Genomic DNA, 22,081 nt, shown 5'->3' with positions numbered 1-22,081 from the left:
TTTATAATATACCACCAGAAGGGGAATGTTCATGTTTAATAGTTAACTTAAAACCATAGATATTTTTGGTACATTGATACATTTCCTGTGAAATTTTCTTAATGACAATGGATTTAATAATAAAAGAAGGTACTTTGTGAATAATAAAGCTCACACTATTCTAGAAAGTGATACATAGAGCTGAAAATACAAAGAGACAATAAAAAAGATTGTTTATGCCCTTTTTTCCTGCCAGTGAATCATAGGCCAATAGTTAAGGTATTAGGGTATATAAGGGGTAGTTGAAAATTGAAATCTCAAGCCGTGAGACTGTAAACAATTACCCTATATTAGTGGTTAGATATTGAATTCCTAACCTTTCATAGTGAAGACAAATTCAAAAGTAAAAATATAAATTGAACTCCTGTCCTCCCCAAAAGTCATGATTATGAAATCCATGTATTTGACTCGATGGTGCTGGTGTGTAACCAGCTTCTCAACAACGAAATGTCTACTATATTTGCTTGTTACAGATACTTATCTAGATACTATAGATACTATTTTTATAGCTAGAAGATTTTGGGTGTGTTGAAACATTCTTCACTTTTATCAGTAGGTTCTAAGAACCTATCAGTAGTTTCTAAGTAGTGATAAGGAAATGGCAATTTGGTTTGGTTTATTGAAAGTAGTGATAACAGAAGCTTTATTTTAAAATAGTTTTCTAAATATAATGCTTGATCAGTAGCCAATTTTATATTACAGTCTAGCTTTTATTTTTTGAGACAGAATTTTGCTCTTGTTGCCCAGGCTGGAGTGCAATAGTGCAATCTCGGTTCATTGCAACCCCCGCCCCCTGGGTTCAAGCGATTCTCCTGCCGCAGCCTCCTGAGGAGGTAGGATTACAGGCATGTGCCACTACTGCCCAGCTAATTTTTTGTATTATTAGTAGAGATGAGGTTTCTTTTTTTTTTTTTATGAGACGGAGTCTCTCTTTCTTGCCCAGGCTGGAGTGCAGTGGTGCGATCTCGGCTCACTGCAACCTCTGCCTCCTGGGTTCCCGCAATTCTCCTGCCTCAGCCTCCCGAATAGTTGGGACTACAGGCGCCCGCCACCACACCTGACTAATTTTTTTGTATTTTTAGTAGAAACGGGGTTTCACCATGTTAGGAGATCATGGTCTTGATCTCCTGACCTCGTGATCCGCCCATCTCGGCCTCCCAAAGTGCTGGGATTACAGGCGTGAGCCACCGCGCCCAACCTAGATACAGGTTTCACCATGTTTGCCAGGCTGGTCTTGAACTCCTGACCTCAGGTGATCTGCCTGCCTCAGCCTCCCAAAGTGTTGGGATTACTGGTGTGAGCCACTGCACCCCGCCTCAGTCTAGCTTTTTTTGCAGGTCAGTAATAGTATCCATTAATGGTCACAAATTTTATGAGAAATTTATTTTTAGGAAAGTTAAAACATGGCTTTTAGGGCTGGGCATTGTGGTTCACGTTTGTAATCCCAGCATATCGCGAGCGTGAGGCAGGAGGATTGCTTGAGCCCCAGGAGTTAGATACCAGCCTGGTTGACATAGCGAGACCCTATCTCTACAAAAAAATAATTAAAAAATTCGCCAGGCATGATGGTGCATGCTTGTCGTCCCATCTATTTGGGAAGCTGAGTCAGGAGGATCACTTGAGCCCAGGAGTTCGAGGCTGCAGTAGGCTATCATGACGCCACTGCACTGCAGTCAGGGCAACAGAGTGAGGATCTCTGGAAGAAAAAAAAAAAAATTAAAAAAGAAGCTTTTAGAAAGATTGGTATTTAAATGTTCTAAATAATGTGAGAAAGCATTTTCTCTCTTCATGATGGTGTTTTTGTTGTACCGTAGCTTCATTCATTGTACCCTAGCTTCATTAAGATTACCTTTGGACATCTCCATTTAAGTTTGGCAGTTTTTTTAAGGAGCCACTTGTGGCTTAATGGCAATTACGTTTCCATCATGAGCTTTGATTTTATTTCCAGCTTTATAGGTGCTTTTCAACAGTCTTTTGTATTATAAAGTGGAACTTTAAATGAACATTTAGATTTTAATAAGATTGCTTTTCAAAAGTACAGTAATTATGCTTTCTTTAAACATTGCTGCATTTGTCTCATAATGGAATGTTTTTCATGATTGCTACATTTAACACAATTTTCTGTGATTGGAAATGGTCATCAAGTCAAAGTGAAAATTGCAATTTTCATATGTTATCTTGAGAAATTTCACTTAGAGATTTCATTGAAGTTAATTCTATGTCACTATTGTTGGTAAATGAACAGCTTTTAGGAAGCAGTTTCTGTAATGAAATTTCAAATGTTTTGAATATTTCTGTTTTATAGTTAACTGTGTAATACTTTCCTTCAGGTTTTCAAATAAAATTACTGCGCAGTTAAAGGAAAGCAATGTTATGTCGACCTTTAGTAATTGCTTGTGTGGGCCATCTATAGTCCCTGGATGGAATAATGCTTGAGTAGATGAATAAAAATACATGAATGAATTATAATATTTAGACAATGAAGATTGTAACCTTATTTTTAGCATAATTCCCTAAAGCTATTTGTGTTATATGTTCGAATACATTTCAATATGAACTTGGTAACAGTCATTTCTATTTTAAGACTTCAGTGACCTGGGAGGAGAAAATAATTGGCTCTGGTGGTTATCATTACTAGATTTTCCTTTGCTTGGAATCTAGGCATGTATCTTTCATCTGTTGGAATAAAAACATTAAAAATAATCTGTGATATATTTTATATAATCTGATTCGTTAGTAATCTAATCTTGCAATATAAACTGGGTGCATTAAGCATTTGTAGTATATTAAGCCTGGGAGACTGAAGTTTCTTTTCAGCGTTCTTATTAAGTTTATGATGATGGAAACTTTTCAAAATTTTTAATGGAAAATGATGTCCCAATTCACTCTTTTCTTTTTGATTTTAGATGGGAAATGTAAAGTCATAAGATCGATAGGTTGACTGTGACAACTATGTTTACTTACAGAGAGAACAGGAAATGAGAATGGGTGATATGGGTCCCCGTGGAGCAATAAACATGGGAGGTAGGGATTTGAAGCAAAAGGCTTTTGTAATTTATCATTTTTGGGGGGACTGTTTATGCTGTTTGTGGTATCTACATATCAGTAAGAAACTAAAATACAGAACCAACATTTCTAAAGGTGAAATCTCTTACAGCCATTAAACTGGAATACAATACAATTATATTAAAAATATATGTCTGGGAAGGAAATTCTCATTTTGTTTTTGTTTGAAGGCTGAAAGATGTGTTATACATTCATAGGCTTAATGAAAGAAACATATAAACCAGGTTGCAAAACAGCCTGAAGGTAGTTTAGTCATTGCATTGTGTAATACAGCTCTGTCTTTGCAGTTTTAAAATCAATTTATATGCCTTCTAATTGGATTTTTTTTTTTTTTTTTTTTTTTTTGAGGCAGGACCTCACTCTGTTGCCCAGGCTGGAGTACAGTGGCGCAATCTCGGCTTGCTGAAACCGCGACTTCCTGGGCTCAAGTGGTCCTTCCATCTTACCAAGCAGCTGGGACTACAGGCATGCGCCACCACGCCTGCCTTATATTTTGTATATTTAGTAGAGATGGGATTTCGCCTTGTTGCCCAGGATGGTCTCGAACTCCTGGGCTCAAGCAGTTTACCCGCATCAACTTCCGAAAGTGCTGATATTACAGGCATGAGCCACCTCGCCTGTCCTAATTGGACACTGGAAATTGATAGTTTCCGAGTTGGAAGTTGATAGTTTCTGAGTTGTGTTTTTAGGTAGAGAGCATTTTATACATTTCTATCTTAAACTAGCTTTTTGTGTAACTTTGAAGCTGTTTTCCTTCACTTTAATGAATATTGAACTTTTTTCCTTTAACCTACAGTGTTGTGCACAGAAGTGCACTCAGTGTTTGTAGACTATGACTCGTCAAGGGAATTACATGTGTGTCGCCAATGCATGTTTTAGAGTTGACTAAGCTTTTAAGAAAGTATATTAGCAACTTTAGTATGGATTTGCTCATCTAGACAAGTTGCAAGGGAAATAATGCCAAGTAAATAACCTGAAGGAAAAACAAGTGTGGTATATCATAGGCCTTACTAAATTTGAAATTTGAAATGTCATACATTTAAAAGTTGGGTAAGGAATTAAATTTTATGAAATTAATTGTCCCACAAAAGCTGTCCCACATTAAATTGTCCCACAAAAGCTGTTATGAAGCTAAAAATCTTTACATAACTTAAATGTACATATTGTTTTAAAGATTACACTACCATGGCAAACAATATACTTAACATGCACACCCATTTACAAAATCAAGTGCGTTCTTAGCATATATAGTCTATCAAATGAAACTTAAGTCATGTGTGGAATAAACATTTTCCATGATCAGCTTTTTTTTCTTAAACTTCTGTTGCCAGTTTTTCAGTACTACTAATCAGATAATGTCGAGTCATATGTTGCTGTTTACTTGGTCACTTTAGTTAGCGAATATCTCTGGTATATGCAGGAAGCAAGAAACATGGCCCTCGCCCATAAAGAACTTAATTGTGAAATTATTACAGTGGATACGTGAAATAATTAATGAACCAAGAGCGTCTATGTTCTAAATTATGAAGCATCATTGAGTATAATGATGTCCACGTGGCCCAATATTTATGTCTTTTTTTAAGAGTAAATGCTGGGATGCTATTTAATATAATCCATGTAATTTTAAGGATTTTAGGAATAAGATTATTGTAGATTATAGGCAGTTTAAAAAGCTGTTATCATTATTAGAGTGACATTAACATCAGAGCTAAACTTTAAAATAGTATAAAACTTAAAACCATTTCTGATGGTGTAGAGATACTCTGCAATTTTATCAGAAGAAATCTAAAAATATGCCTTTAGAGTCCTTATTTAGTTAGGAATTGAAGATAACTTAAAATTTTTGTGACATTTTATTCACCAGAGGACTTACTTGCATTTTAGCACTTACTCTCCTAAAGCCCAGTTTATCTAATTTTCTCTTCAGTCTTCATTCAATGTGAAACTTCATCATAGTGGTTTTGTAGAGCTGTTAATCGTTATGATCCAGTTCGGCTGTTGAGAAGTTAAAACTCATAACTCATCAAGTTACATTGATGGAAAGTGGCAGCAGATTTTCTGTTGTGTCACTAGTGTGTATAACCAAGCGAAACCTACGTTATAATGCTACCTTTCTAGTAACCAGATAATGCTAACATTTTTTATATCTTTAAATTTATTTATAGCTATGTGGTGGAAGATGTGAGTACTAAAAGTAAAGCTCTAAGTTAACTACTGTTAGTTGGAAATATTATTTTTGAATTTTTTATACCCATAGTTGTGTAGTTATTTTCCAAACCCACCATTGTAAAATTACATTCCATTAAAGAGAAAGAGAGGAAAAAGAAACTTAGTTTGTTTTCTGGGGGATTGTTGAGGTAAGACGCCTCTTAGGTACTGTTCTTATATTCTCTTCATTTCTAGATTGTAGAAATTATTAAAAATAGCTATTTAGAGCTATACTGAGGGAGCGGAAACGTTCTTGGTTAAAGTCTGTTTATCGGCAAGAGCATTTGGGGATGAAGGAAATAATTCCTTCCTATGAATTTGCTAGGTTTCTGGGGATTGGATTCAAAGAGCAGAAGTATGATGCCAGGGGCTGGTAGGGACTCAGCCATATAGAGATTTCAGCTGCATTATAATGTATATTTGAGAAATTGAGTTCTTATTGTCAGAAAATTGACCTACGTAATGAAATACTAGAAGAAAACCCTAAATTAGAATGGCTTTGTTATGAATTTTTAATGATGAACAAGTACTAACACTTAAAAGGGAAAAAATTTTTCAAAGAAAATGCCTAAAAATGTGTTGTGTCTGAGATCATCATATATGTAGTATTACAGTGCAAACACTATTAATATGAGGTAGGTGGATTTTTTTAACGAAAAAACTTGAAATATTAATCAGATTGTCCCCATTTATCGAATTTAAGCGTGTCAGAAAGATCCAGATAGCTATATTAATATTTTATCTGTATTTGGTTGCGGTTGCTTTTAAAAATAAGTTTTCTTATAAGTCATTTCAATTTTTTGGTTTAGATTCCATATTTCAAAATGAAAAGTTAAAAAAAGAGTACCTCATGTAATTTAGCAAGGTATTCCATAAACTCAGGGAGGAAAAAAAAAAAAAACTAAGATGAGAGGCTAGTTATAATGATCTTTATTTATATATTGCAGGAAATGACTTCCTCTCTCACAACTTAGCATAATTTACTGCTAATATTTTTAGCCATGGGTTGAAAAAAATTAAGTGGTTTTGTAAGTGCTAATCCTCTGTTACTCATTTAAACTGTAAAATGTAGTCCCCATTGTTAGGGATTATTTGGTTTAAAAGCCTGCTATAACAAATAATAGTGATGTCTCAAAGCTTGCAAACTGTTAGTCTCAAATGCCCTAAAATGATTGATAGTTTCCTCCTTGATTTTATGTACGTTTGGCTTGGGGATGAAAATTCTAATTCTAGAGTGTAGGTAATGCTCTATTACAGAGTAGATAATGCATATCCCATTCTTAAGGAGCGAAAATAATTTTGATAACAGTCTTGATATATAGATTGCATAAATATTGTTAAATTTTTAATGTTTACTAAACTAAGATAGGACAGCTCTAAGTATAGATTGTTTTACATAGATGCGTTTAGCCCAGCCCCTGCTGGTAACCAAGGTCCTCCTCCAATGATGGGTATGAATATGAACAACAGAGCAACTATACCTGGCCCACCAATGGGTCCTGGTCCTGCCATGGGACCAGAAGGAGCCGCAAATATGGGAACTCCAATGATGCCAGATAATGGAGCAGTGGTAATGTATCATAAACATTATTTTGATTATATTCGGTAATGTACACTTCTGCATCAAGGATAACTTCACACTTAATATAATTTGGTATCATTTGTTTTGGCAGCCAATGAAGAAGAAAGTTTTGTGACATCATATGTTTATTTGTTACAGATAGTTTTTTTTTTTTTTTTGAGACAGAGTCTCGCACTGTTGCCCAGGCTGGTGTGCAGTGGCACGATCTCGGCTTGCTGCAACCTCCGCCTCCCAGGTTCAAGCAATTCTCCTGCCTCAGCCTCCCGAGTAGTTGGGGCTACAGGCGTGCACCACCACGCCTGGCTAATTTTTGTATTTTTAGTAGAGACAGGGTTTCACTATGTTGGCCAGGCTGGTCTCAAACTCCTGACCTCGTGATCCGCCCGCCTCGGCCTCCCAAAGTGCTGGGATTACAGGCGTGAGCCACCGCATCCAGCTGAGAGAGTTTTTAAGTAGTCCCAGAATTAGGATTACTGTCTGTGGCATGCTGTGGTACCTCAGTATATAGCAAATGCATATGTTAATTACAGATATTTTTCTGTGCTTTTAAATTTGCATCCATTGTTTACCAGCATTCTAATGTTCAAGCATTTTATGGTGGTGTTCTTTTCCTGTGTGGACTTAAGTTTGATGGGGACAGAGTCCAATATGTATGAACACATGGTTTTCAGTAAATACTTTGATAAAAATATTACCTGTCATGATTTATTGCCAAAAATTTAGCTATAAATTAACATTAAGTTTTTGTGTGTTTCCAGACCACCATTGTGGCATTCTTTTCACAGAATTTTAAATTATATTTAGTAAATTTAAAGTAGACAGTTTTTTGTCTTGATCTGAGAGTGTGAAGATATCTTTGTGTGGATTAAATACTATGAAAACAAGGTTTTTCAGTTGTAATTTTTACTATATTTAAACATATTAGTAGCAAGAATGATACCTTTTATCATTTCCATTAAAGTCTATCACTATATAAATTGGACTTTATATAGGCAAACCGTTTTCTCATTTAGTGTTTGTTTATGCTTGTTCTAAACAACATTTTGAAAGGGAAATTGTTTGGTTATCTATTTTGAAAAGGCAGTTTAGTTTTGAAACTACTATATGAAATCTTGAGGCGCCAATGCTGCTAAGAAAGAAAAAGCACTGCCTGTTAGACTCAGACCTGTCATCAGTTGTAAATCCATCGTGATCAGAGACGTTAAAAGCAATGCATTGTATGTCTTAGAGTTGAATGCAGCATTTATCATTATTTTATTTGCTTCAAATGTAGTCTTTTAAGAATTTGGAGAAATTGGACATGCTGGCAGTTGGATTTTTTAAAATGATAGTTTATACAGGGAGATAAAGAGGCAGTGCATGGCTACTATGAACAGATGGCGCTTAACACAGTGATTGCATTTATTTCCTTCAGTAGAGGCTTTATTTTATAGTGATATGTTTGAAAGCTAGTAAAAACTTATACTACTTTGGTTAAGTTTTTGTGTGGCATATAATCATCAATAGAAACGTAGAAGTAACATTAACTGTCCCATTTTTTATTGTCTCCCTGAAATTGTAAACTTTATTTAAATATCACCCTTGGTCTTTTTTGCACTGACATTTTACTGCTACACTTCAGGCAGTTCTGTCCAACCTTTGAGATTAATATGTATGATTATTGTTAAGTTTTTCAAAATACTTAATTCAGATGTTTAATTGTGCTTATTAGTGCATGTTATTACATTAATTTTTAAAACTATTTTCCCATGATAATCTTTCAAGGAAAACACTCTCAGAAGTTTCCATACTGAAATCATAATTCTTTGTGTATGTTTGTATTAGTGCTTTCTATCTTCAAGGAATTGATGTAAAGATTTTTTTAGAATGTTTACTTTTAAAAAACCGAATTGATGCTGCTCCCCAGTTTTATTTCTCTGATTTTTTTAAAAAAGTATTTTTCTTACATAGCGTAGTTTCATGCAATATAAACTTTTGAAAAAAGGAATCAGAGCTTTATTATAATATTGTTTAGGCTTAAGATTACATTTGCTTCTGTCACGAAATCAGTTCATTGTTCATAAATTGGGGCATAGCATTAGCAATATGTAAATCTTCAGATGCTGCATTTAAAAAAAAAAAAAACATAGTAACTAATTAAATTGCTCCTTTCTTCCTTCTATGTGTGATCCTGATTCTGCTGGACTTTCTGCCGAACTTCATGACACCACCACTTGGGATTTTGCCAATTTTTCTTGTCACTTATATTTGGCGTGTTCCAAATGGACTTCATATTCTATTCCTTATTGTGTGGTATCATAGCACAATGACAGATTTCCTCAAGGACCGCCATCTCAGATGGGTTCACCTATGGGGAGTAGAACAGGTTCTGAAACCCCTCAAGCACCAATGAGTGGTGTAGGTCCTGTGAGTGGTGGTCCTGGTGGCTTTGGTAGAGGAAGTCAAGGGGGCAACTTTGAAGGCCCTAATAAGCGTCGTAGATACTAAACATTCGTTCACTCCTGGCTATCTAGAAAAAAAAAGTCAGTGGTATGCCTTTATACTTTTCCCTGTTATCTGGAAGAAATGGTTTTATTGTTAATGTATGTAGACTTAAAAGTTTTTTTTTTTTTTTGTAAAACTTGAGGTTTTTGTATTTTTCTTTATTCATGAGCTTTGTAGATTAGAATGGTAATGATGCTCATCATTTTGAATGTTGAAATGTGTTTGTGACTTTAGCTAAATATAAGTATTCCGTAGTACTGTGAAATCTATGTAGTTACTTAATCTCAATAAAGAAATCATTTTGGATAATTTAAAACTGTTATTAGTGGTATTCTCTTATGGTCTTACTAAACTTTGCTGTAACAGTAATGCTTTGGTTGCTTAAACTAATCCTAGTCATTAAAAATGAACATGATTTTGCTTTTTAATTTGCGCAAGTAGCACTGAAGATGGAAGCTTAATTAATGAAAGCTAATGTCAATAAGGGGTAGATAGAGTAGTATATGTGGGGTGGGAGGGTATGGGAGTTTTAGTTTGTATAAACCACTGATGTTCTGTGAAATCGGAATTTCCAGCTACATTTCATATAGATTCTGAATATTCAGGTATTCTGAGACAGATTATTAAGGATATCTTTGTCCTGTGCTGATTTTTCCAAATAAATCTTTTTCATCTTGAAAAAAACTGTTTGAAGGCAAATCTCTTTTGCTTATAAAAAATAATGTCTAGTTTTAAACATATCTGCCATTATTTATTTGGTTTCAATATCTAGACCTTACCCGATTATTATCATACAGTTAGTGTTAAACATTCTTTAAAATAAAACAATACTATTGGGTTGGCTGTGAAGTGAGGATTTGTTGTGTGATTTGTGGTGAATTAGGCATTTCTTGAGAATGTAGGTTTCTAGAGGTATTAAAAGATGGCTTGACTCTGCAGTGTTGTAAATATTTCCCCAAAGTTTGGATTTCTCCAGTAAAACTTGTCTGATGAGTTAGGACCATTTGTCTCCAAGGAATGGCGGTGGTTTTTTTTTTATTGTTTGTTTGTTTTTTTCAAGATAATGCTGAGACATCCAAGGAGTACAGTTCAAGAGGTGATTTTAAATAGCAGAGAATTACTTGAGAATGGCTACAGTCATTGGAATCTGATTAGCTCCCTTTACTATCAAATACCTATTTTGATTTTTAATACTAGGGAGAAACTGATTTTATCACATTATAATGTTTATTGAAAAACAAAGTCATAACTATATTTAAAAATGTGTATGTTGGTCATGTTTATTTAAAATTACATTTAAGGAATCATATGACTCATACCACAAATGTAATTCATCAGACACTGATCATAGCGTAGCTATTTCTCATAAAACATCACAATGGTTTGCTATATCATGCTTTCAGCACCTTTCTGAAAGAGAATATGCTATTTTAAAATAAACAGTATGTAAATAGTGGTGTCTGTTTTGCTGGAAGGTGTAGTTTGGAAAGAAACAATTTAAATTTTGCATAAAAGCAGTTGGTTGTAAAGCATAATTGATGCATTCTTTTATACTAATTAAAATATTCATACGTACATTTTCATGCTCTGCTATTTTTTTAGATACACAGTGTGGATGGAAGCATTTCCTAAAATTTGCGGTATTCATAGGCTTTTGTTTTTGACAGTTCTTTGAAAACATGATTTGGAGATTGTTAAATAATAGTCAAAGACTATTCTCATGTTTCTCATAAGTATTAGGTGATGGAGAGTGGGATTTGCTTTAATTTGTGACATTAAGTGGGATATGGGGAGTTTTAACATTGATTACAGTTTTTCAGTGATATCTATTGCACTTAAATCTACCTTTCCCGTCAGCTATATTTTATTCATATAATTCTCAGGTAATGTTTAGCATTGTATTTCACTTCAAAGCTGAAATATGATTGGGATAAACTTGATCCTTTGATGTTAAACCAAGGTACCTTTGGCCAAGGCTGTGAAATTCTGTATGATTCATTCAAGAACACTTGAAGGCCAGTGCACAAAAAGATGTCTTAATCTCCTGAACATCCTAGTGTCCAGGCTCAACTCTGGCACCAAGAACAGAGTTCTACACAACTTTTTCCTGGCATCAAGAAAATCCTTGTTCCGGCTTTACCAAGTTTACGCTGGGAGCAGTCAGCTTCTGAGTGACAGTCAAGTGGAGCATCTCTGAACTCCCAGTTATTCCGTGTTTTTAGTGTTTTTGTATAGTTAAACTTTGTGGCTGGTTCAGTCAATTTTTTTTTCTTGTGAATTAGTATACCAAGGAAGATTTTTGAATATCATCTGCTTAAAAGTGGTAGATACAAAAATAAAGAGGAAATTCAGTAGTGTTAACTTTCTAAGTGTGAAGTTGTCATATATGCTATCATTTTTTTCATAAAAAGTAATGTGAAACAATTTTAATATATAACAGTATTATGATAGTTTGTGTCATGATTTGAAGTACTGAGTTTAAAGTCTTCAGGACTTAATGTTTCATGTGCTACTTGTAATTAGTATGTATAAAATAAAGGAACACCTGTTTTCCTAATAGTTTTATTCTAGTACTATATGTTGTTGGAATTTCTCCCATTTTTGTATATTTTGTAAATAAATGCATTTTTTTTTTCTTGACAGATGCAGATTTTTAAAAACTGATTCACTTGTGTTTTTGCAAAATTCAGTTTGCTATTCTTCCTTGAGGTTTTTTTTATTTTTCTGTGTGAAATCAGTGCTGAGCACTTAGTGAAAGAGACTGAATATTTTTAACCCTGAAATATCAGTAATATTAGGGGAACAATATCTGTTTTAGCTGGAATTGCCATTTAATAAAAATAGGAATTGTAAACAAGGACAGTGACCGAAACTTTGGCTCTTGTTTTTCAAACACTATTTGAAATAATACCTTTACAGTTTGTTCAGAAACATACTTGTTGAATATTTCAGTAACTTGCTACTTATATGTAGAGTCTCTAATAATTGCTAAATAGCAATGTGAATGGTTAGTAGTCATTAATTAGTAAATGGGGATTAGGTTGATAATTACAACAGATTCTGAATGAGAAAAAGGACATATGTGATTGAAATCAAGTAAGTTTTGTGAAAGGATGTGATCATATTATGGTAAAAGCTTTAAAAAGGGTTGAGATTTAGTGTCAGATGGTACTGGTCAAAAATAAATGGGCCACATCATTTTGAAAAAATGGAGGAAGTTCCTGGGGAGTAAGGTATTATTTAAGTGTTTTCTGTAGGTGTTCAGAGTTTTGTTACAACATCTAATGTGTTAAAATATATTTCAGAGGTGTCAGAGGATAGCAGTGATATAAAAAGTCAGACTTCTTATTTTCAAGAATAAGGCAGTAAACATCCGTATACATATCTTCTAATTCAAGAGTTGTTCATGTTTTCCTGTGTTGATAGATGTTTTTAGGCATGGACTTTTTGGGGGGATGGCAAACTACTTCAAAGTAAGTAGCAGGCTTGATGTTACTTCTGCCCTAAATATTTCAACACATGCCTCCTAAAAACAACATTTTTAGGTTAATTTCATACTGATGAAGATTCATTTCCTGAAATCGAAGAGTCCACCTCTTAAGTTATGTAGCCCAGTATGGAAATATTTCATTCTAAGCAAATCGTGTGATTCAATGAATTGGGAGTAGTCTTACACTTTACAAGAGCATTTTGTTTCCAGCAGCTTTCATTACTGAATTTTAAAAATTAAAATCATTTTTCTCTGTTCACTTTACATGTTTTTCTGGTGGTGTAAAATGAAGTATGTCTGCCATTTCCTAAGTGAGTATCCATCAGTTAATTTATGGACTGTTACTCTGGGGAAATAATGAAAAAAAATGCAGAAAAAAATTTATAGTGTCTAATGTTTAAAATCTGGATTTTTTTAAATACCAAAAGCTGAGATGAGCCTGGGCAGTTGTAGTGAGACCTCGTCTCTACAAAAAATAAAAAAATTTAAAAAATATCAAAAGTAGTGTCTTCTATGTGTTGTGAGAACATTTTGAATTTGTTTTTGTTTCCTTGATTATGGAATAACAATATTAATGATTGAAATTTGAAGCTTGTAAGACTGTTTAAAGGCTTACCACAAAACTGTTGTTTTCTGATTTTATTTGACCTTTTTTTCTGTAAAACCGTTCAGAATATAAATATCTCTAAGGGTTCCTCTTTGTTGAAACTTACTATTTGATTACCCTTTTTTTTTTTTTTTACCTGATGAAATTAACAGTGTATGTGTTTTTTCTATTTTATGACATTTTGTTTTCCTTTTGAATAACAGAAGTCTGTTATTTCCAGATTGAAGATACTGAAATTCTTAATGTTATATAGCCAGAGTTTATACATACACATTAAACAAAATCTTTTTCAAGAAAATTTTATGGCTTCAGTTACCATTGTCACTATCAGTTCCCTCCTCTGCGAAAGATCCTGTATTTTTAAAAGTAGTTTGTCAGAATTGTTCTTTTTAAATTTGCCTTTCTCATTTAATCAGATGAACTTTAAAAGAGATGGTATTCTGCTTGTACACATAAATAAAATTTCACTCCTGTCTTGTGGAATATAAATCACTCAAATTTCACGTGACGTAGTTCAGTCTCAAAATTAAGAATAGAATTAGAATTAAGTAGGTTTAAGCGGAAGTGTACTTAGTTTGAACACGTTTCATTTTAGATTTTCTTCATATTTTAATATAAATTTAGTCAATAAGACAAATTATTCATTAAATACAAGGTCCTACATTGTGTTGATAGTAATATAAGTGGACCTTATATTTGTTAAATGCTTTGTATAAGTGTTTTGTTGATGGTGTTGAAGACTTTGAAATAGATACCTTAATCTAAATTTTATCTTAATTTTTATTTTTATTTCATTGTCTAAATTTTTATCTAAAATTTTTTCTAGCTCTTTATTACACCAAGACAACTTCACATTTTTATTTATATATTGTACATCTCATGTAAGGAATTATGCATATATAAGCTAGTGTCATAACTTAAATAAGTAGCCACATTCATTATGTTTTATGTTTTCTCTCTGACTGGATCTCTGATACATTCTTTCCTGTTGTAGCTGCTTTTATGCAAAAGGGCATTATATGTTTGTCGATCAACCAGGCTTATGTGAATGTTTAGAAGAATTATGTAAATATATAATCCTGTGCCTGTTCACTTTGCCATGTTTGGAATACATTATTTACATTATTTACATTATTATCTTTATGGTTATTTAAATAATTTACTTTTTGCAAGTTATTTGTATTATTTCTTATGTGAAAATTGAGAAAACATGTTAGTGTACCTTTCGTGGTTAATTTTTCCTCAGGATATTTTTACATTATTAGATAATGTAAATCAGTATTAAGTTTCAGACATTCCTTAGATTTAAATATGTTGCCTGGTGTTTTTATGTATTGAGAAAAAGTAAACTAAATTCTACATAGTCATTCTGTATGACTTTTAGTAATTTCTGACCTTTTTGGTGTTAGAGGCAATAATAGTAACTTGCTTAGTGGTTACTCAGTGTATGTTAATTCTTTGAGTTGCTTAGAAAATATGTTCCCAGACTTGAATGCTTTACACATTAGGATAACTCTGGAGTGAAAAGTTCAGATAACTGAAAATGGTAATGGGAGTAATTGTCTACAAAAACTTTTCTTAGTCATATAAGATTTTATGAGGTGCCATGTCATTCAGAATTTCACTATATCCATTAATTCATTGTAACAGCATGTATCAAGGGGACCTACTGTGTATTGGTTAGTTTTATAGGGCTTAAGATACAACAGTGGAAAAAAATTTGTCCTCTAAATTAAGGGACAGCAGCCACAGACATCCTTCTGAAGTTAGTGGTTCTCACACTTCAGCATGCATTAGAATCACCTGGGAGGCTCATGAAAACACAGATCTCTGGACTTTATTCCAGAGTGGTCTGTAGGTCTCAGGTGGAGCCAAAGAACGTGCATTTCTAGTAAGTTCCTATGTGATGACGCTGCTGCTGTTTGTAAGAACCCCTTTGAGCATCTGTTTTCGGATGTTGTGCCTCAAAAGAGGCTATTCTGATTGTGATTTTTGTTGTTGCTGTAGTTGACTGTCCCAGTACACTGTAGATTAGATAAGATCCCTGACAATCAAAACACCCTCAGACATTTACAGCTATTGACAGTTGATAAGCACTGCAAAAGTCCATTATTTCTGACTAGGAAACATATTAGCTATTGAGTGTTATTTAATGCGTAAATTCATTTATCATACATTTTTAAACTAGGATTTTAAAACCTAGTTAATTCAAATGAAGAGGGTATATGGAGAAGTGTACTTTGAAGATTTTGTGAAACAAGTTTCCTCTTAGCAGATTCTCAGCATACCAGTATGAGATGAAATAATGTAATTGTTTTTGTGTTGGTATGTTTGGACATGCTTCTGGCTGCTGGATGAAGGTGCTAGAACTGTCCTTTCTTTACTTAGCCTCCTGTGAATATGAATAGAATGATAGTTTGATGGATTAAAATGATGGCCTGACTTTCTCTTTGGTGTAAGCTTGTTTTGCTTTTCTAGCTTGAAGATAAAAGATTTAATAAGTGTATTTCCCAAGACTATAAGTATATATATTAAAACATTTTCTTTGTAGCTTCAGATATATGTGTGTGTGTGTGTGAGAGAGAGATCAAGGCCCACTCAAAATTATGCAGCACAATAAAAAATTAAATTGGTTCATAATGAGAGCATATATTTGCTGTATTGACAGTTGTTTGTTCCAAAAAATTGTGACTGTACAAGTGCAAAGAAACAGTCACCTGATTTCAAGCCTTTAATATCCCAGAAAGTAGATTCTATAACACTGACTTTGATGTGTGTATGTTAAGAATATCTGCATGTAGGAAATACTTAAGTATAGAGATTTGTTTCTTAATTGTAATCTGGATATCACCTGGGGACTCTCTGACTCTGCTTCCCAAAAACTACCCTAAAATAGAATTTGGTATCTTCTCAGTTTTCCACGTTAATCAACCATTTTGAGATTTGTGAACATAAATGGGTTTGGTTTGGAGAAGGTGCAATCAGTGTTATCTTTTAACATTGCACCAACCACACCCCTCCCCCATTTTTTCTGTTGAGTCAGATTCCTTGCTCCATGGAGGCCCAGGTCTACGACATTAGGCTGCTTCTACACCATGGTGGCTTATTAACCTATTTTCCAACTGAGGAATTCTCAAGCAGCCTAATGAGAGTAAGACTTTTTTTTATCTCTTCTAAAAAAAAAATATGTTGATACTAGACTTTTTCACACAGTTTTTCCTGTTATGTATTACTAATTGTCTTCAGTCAAGAAATGATTATTTTTAACTCCTGTGACACCAAAATGAGTCATATCTCTACAAAAATCAGTGTTTAACTTTTATTCTTCGTACATGAATACAGAAAAAAAAATGATAAAAATTTAAAAAGGGACCTGCCTTGAGTTTTTACTTTGTGTCATCTTATACATTACTGAAGTCTTCTGATTGGAATGTGGTTCCCTCCCCCACTGGCATGCATATTTAATGGCTCTAGCATTACCTTACTGGGCAGCCATAGAACTTTATATTTGATCTGTTGCTAATATGTAGATTTATGCATGATGATTAATTGGGAAAAATAAGACTACTACTTTTGTTTCTTGGCTGTGTATTTTGCTACATTGCCCTTTATCTGGAGCCATTAAATTTTTTAAAAAAAATTAGTGGAAGATGGGCAGTTTGTGGAAAATAACATGCTCCAAGTTTTAGGACTGGGAAGTACAATGTAGAAAAAGTGTGTTTACATTCTTAGATACTGCTTTGCAATATAATGTACTTAACTTATGTTCTGCTGTTTGTGCTACAGGCCTTAAAGTCAACTAAAGTATAGGGGTTCATGTCATGAACTTTTTGACATATGAATGGATGAAATATTCCCTAGGTTGGTTGAAAATACAGATCTCATAGTTTGAATTATTTTGGAATTACTTGAATAATACAGAAGACTAACCTATCACAGCCAGTTTCTATTTCTTTTCTGTAGGTCATAAACGCAGCATAGATACACATGTTAAATAATTTAGCAGTGCTTGAAACCCTCTTAGTTACATACTGACTTCCTACAGTTTGCTATGTAGACTATAGTTTCTTGCAGTTTGAAGTGTGAACACAGTGGACCAATTCTTTGCCCTGATAGCATTTGTGTAATAGAGTGACAAATAATATCTTACCATGTAGTGATAAAGGCAGTAGAGAAAATGACAGCTACTCTTTTAGTTAAGGGGCCTAGAAAATAGCCACCTTAGGAAACAAAGGGGAAAGAAAATGATTTTTATTTAGTTTCTGCTCATTGAATTGAGTTGTGCTGAAGTAAGCGGCCGCAGTTCTGCCTGAAGCTGAACCATCCTAGTAGTAGTGGCGTTTGGCTGTTGAGTCCTTGGAATGGGACTAGTGAGATGAGGAACTAAAGTTTTTATTGTAATTGACTTAAATTCAGTTATTGATAGAATATTAAGCATACTTGGAACGACTTGATTATATTAATCTACTTTTGTATCTTTGATTTTATGTAATTTAAATACAGATAAGTATTTTTGAGGAAAATTTTGCATCTGAATTAAATTTGCAGACTTACGAGGAAAAGAATGTAAAATTTCTCAACTTTTAAATGTGGCATATGCCAAAATGATAATATTTTGGCTACATTGGGTTCAATAAAATATATAATTAAGCTAATTTCACCTGTTGCTTTTTTCCCTCCTTTAATGTGGCTTCTAGGAAGTTTAATATTTCACATGTGGTTTGAAATATTTTTCTTGGCCCTGATCTTAGAAGAGTAATTTAGTCACATTTTAATTTTTTCCTTTCAATGATTGTAATCTCTGAATCCCATTACATAGGCTATAATTATGTAATTTATTGTTACCTTTTAAAATGAATAAGGTTGAAATTTAAAGTTTTAGTGTGTGCGTGTGTGTGTGTGTATATATATATAATATATATATAAATATATATATAAAATATATATTAAAAATATATATATAAAATATATATTAAAAAAAAATATATATATATATATTTTTTTGAGACAGAGTCTCACTGTCACCCAGGCTGGAGTGCAGTGGTGCGATCTCGGCTCACTGCAGGCTCCACCTCCCGGGTTCACGCCATTCTCCTGCCTCAGCCTCCCAAGTAGCTGGGACTACAGGCGCCCGCCACCATGCCCGGCTAATTTTTTGTACTTTTAGTAGAGATGGGGTTTCCACCGTGTTAGCCAGGATGGTCTTGATCTCCTGACCTCGTGATCTGCCCATCTTGGCCTCCCAAAGTGCTGGGATTACAGGCGTGAGCCACCGTGCCTGGCCAAGTTTAAGTATATATTCATAGTTAAGTGTCAGTGTGATATTAGTTTCCTGAGCTTAATTACTTGGTGTTTGCTGTCCTGCAGGGAAGGAGTTGGAGCACCAAGTTCTCAGGAAGGAAATTGTACACATAGTTTTAACATCCCTTTCACTTTGTTACTTTCCTTTTGTGTTTGCTATCACCTTGATACTATCCATAACATTTTTAAGCATATGTTTTAAGTCCTGAAAAGGTTTGGTCGTACATACAAGATTTCTCTTAAAACATTTGTGTGAGGTTATCTTGTTTATATATTTATTTTATTCCTTCTGAATATCTGTTATTTAGTAATTCATCTTAATTTCCTAGCAAGTCGTTGTTAGATATTTGCTTGGTGAATGAATGACCCCAACTGTAGAACAGACACAGTGTTTACAAATGAGGATACCAAAATGAACAAAATATGGTCCTTTTCTCTTAAGATTTGAAGTTTAATGGGTATATGTAGAGTTGTAAGGAAACTGACCAAGTTGTCGTAATAAAGGGCATAGAAAGTTCTTTGAAAACCCAGACGCAAATAGTTCACTTACTTTGGGGAGACTGGGAAGATTTCACTAAGATGATAGCGTTTGAGCAGGTCTTGAAGGTGAGTAGATACTTATAGTTGTAGGCTTTTTGCACAAGAGGGTAGGGAGCATTGTGGGATGGCAACATCATGTGGTGACAGGCTGGTGAGGCACTAAGCCGTCTAAGGGGAGGGCGCTAAGACTGGTAGCAGAGAAGAGAAGTAAAGTTGAGATCAGATTATGATTGATCACTGTTAAGGAGTTTAGACCTTTATTTACCTTTTAGGTGACTGCGAGTAAGGATAAGCCCCATTATTACAACTTAAAATAATTATGTTAAGTGTAAGAGTGACTGGACTGGAAACAATGTTCTGGAGCAGAGAGACCACATAGATCAGGGATCCAGCCCCAGCATCCCTACATTGAATTTGAAAGGATCTTTAGTGTCAGGATTGTTCAGATTCCAGATAAGAGTAATTCAGAGGTATAGTGAATTCAGCTGTTTCTAATGTATGGGGAGGGTGGAGGAGGGAGATGCAAAGTGTCCTAGGGGTTTCTGGTTTGAATGATGGGTTGAGGATACTGTGAACAGAGATGCCAAAGGTAAGTGTGTTCAGGGTCGACGGTGAGGTGATTGATGTAGCTGCTAGAGGGAGAGGAGGGCATAATCCATTTATTTTTGAATGTTTTGGTTTTGAGTGCTTTTAGGTGGTTGGTTGGGATTTTTAAAACTGTGGAAAATCTGCCTGGTAAATATATTATCTCTCAGGACCTACCATCTGTCACCAAAGATGACTATGATACATTCCTAACTTGTCCTGTTTTTACTTTTGCTCTTGCAACTTATTCTCCACAAAATGCATCATTTTAAAACAAGACTTGGCCAGGTGGGCGCAGTGACATGCTGTAATCTGAGCACTTTGGGAGGTCAAGTTGGGTGGATCACTTGAGCTCACAAGTTGAGACTAGCCTGGGCAAGATGGCAAAACCCCATCTCTACTAAAAGAGTAGCCGGGCATGGTGACGCAAACCTGTGGTTCTAGCTACTCGGGAGGCTGAGGCAGGAGAATCACTTGAACCCGGGAGGCGGAGGTTGCAGCGAGCTGAGATCACACCACTGCACTCCAGCCTGGGCAATAGAGTGAGACTTTGTCTCAAAAGTAAATAAATAAACAAAACATGACTCAGATTCTGCTTCCTTTTCCAAACAGTAGTTTACCATCTGAATTAAATCACAACTACATGGTAGACCACAGGACTTTATCTGGTTTGGTCCGCCTTTCCAACCTCATGTACCTCCATCCCTCCCCGCTTGCTCACTAAACTCTAAGGTGGTTCCTCTGTCTCTCAGATATTTTTGTAGGTCTCTCTTTTTTGAGATGGGGTCTCGCTCTGTCACTCAGTCTAGGGTACAGTGGTGCAATCTGTGCTCACTGCAACATCCACCTCCCAGGTTCGAGTGATTCTCCTGCCTCAGCCTCCCGAGAAGCTGGAACTACAGGCACCTACCACCATGTCCAGCTAATATTTGTATTTTTGTAGGGACGAGGTTTCACCATGTTGGCCAGGCTGGTCTTGAACTCCTGACCTCAAGTGATCCGCCTACCTCGGTCTCCCAAAGTGCTGGGATTACAGGCAATGACCCACCGTGCCCGGCCTTTGTAAATCTCTTATAAGTGCCTTTCTCAGAACAGTTTAACATCAGCTCTCTTCATTCATGTCAATTTTATCAGTATATTTATTTGCTCGTTGTGCCTACTTTGTCTTTTTTCGAGACAAGGTCTTACTCTGTCACTCAGGCTGGAGTGCAGTGGTGTAATCATAGCTCACCGCAGCCTCAAACTCCTAGGCCCAAGTGATCATCCCACCTCAGTAGTAGGGACCACAGGTGCATGCCACCATGCCTAGCTAATTTTTTTTAAAAAAGTTATAGAGACAGGGTCTCACTGTGTTGCCCAGGCCCCCAGGCTGGTCTCAAACTCCTTGTCTCAAATGATCCTCCCGCCTTGGCCTCCCAAAGTGCTGGGATCACACGTGTGAGCCACTGTGCCTGGCAATGCCTACTTTTTTTCCCCATCTTTATCAATGTTCACACAGTGTTTGACATTTGGTATTGAACTGATCTGAGAAAATTTTCAGGAGGAAAAATGGAGTCATGGTATGGATTTAGGAGTAGAGTTTTTAGTACCAATTAAAGTGTTTGGATGAGTATCACAGATTGTTTATTCATTCAATAAATTTTTATTGAACATTTTTGTCTCTGTGCATATAATAGTGAAGAAAATAGACACTGTCCCTACCTTCTTTGAGTTTGAAGTCTAGTAAGTGGCAAAAGAAAAATTGGGAGAAGAAAGTGCATAAAGAAATTCTTAGACAACTCCATTATACTAAAGGGTGAGAGAAAGAATAGCCAGCAGGGAGGACGAGTCAATAGTCCAGCTCTTAGTAGACATTGGTAGAAAATGTACCCTGTCTAAAGAGGAAAGAGAAGAAAGTTGGGATGGATAGATAGGAGTTAAGATATTCTGCTGTGTGGGACCAGAGAGTGGAATGAGGTTGGCGGAATGGGAGAAGACTTGTTTTCAACAATCAATATAAAATTTAGAACTAAAATCACGGTGTATGTTCTTTGTATTGATTGTCTATACGAAATACAATGGCGTTTGGTCTTGGTGGAACCCCAAGCAGTAAGAAGACCAGAGGACCTGGAAGTAAGTTTAAAACGCCTACCTGAGGTTTCTCCAGGAAAGTAGACTTTTTCTAATTGAGTTTTAAATG

At 35.0% G+C, this 22,081-nt stretch overlaps 1 protein-coding gene across 5 annotated transcripts in view; it reads left to right on the top strand.

Annotated features, from left to right (window-relative positions):
* Positions 1–22,081, top strand: part of PSPC1 (paraspeckle component 1) — a 105,468-nt gene that overhangs the window by 68,287 nt on the left and 15,100 nt on the right. For 2 of the 5 annotated variants that reach the window (XR_010123477.1, XM_063650550.1), the window contains exons 7-8: positions 3,006–3,063; positions 6,714–6,883. The exons of 2 other annotated variants lie outside the window; for them this stretch is intronic. Coding sequence is in view for 2 of the 3 variants with exons in the window: in XM_063650550.1 (XP_063506620.1) it covers positions 3,006–3,063; positions 6,714–6,883 (228 nt within the window). In the remaining variant the exon portion in view is untranslated. Of the gene's footprint in view, positions 1–3,005; positions 3,064–6,713; positions 6,884–9,196; positions 9,696–22,081 lie in introns of those variants that run through there. One more of the 5 variants, XM_054447212.2, reaches the window with a different exon arrangement.

The sequence above is a fragment of the Pongo pygmaeus genome, chromosome 14, assembly GCF_028885625.2.
Source record: "Pongo pygmaeus isolate AG05252 chromosome 14, NHGRI_mPonPyg2-v2.0_pri, whole genome shotgun sequence".
NCBI lineage: Eukaryota > Metazoa > Chordata > Mammalia > Primates > Hominidae > Pongo > Pongo pygmaeus.
This window is presented reverse-complemented; position numbering and strand designations above follow the sequence as displayed.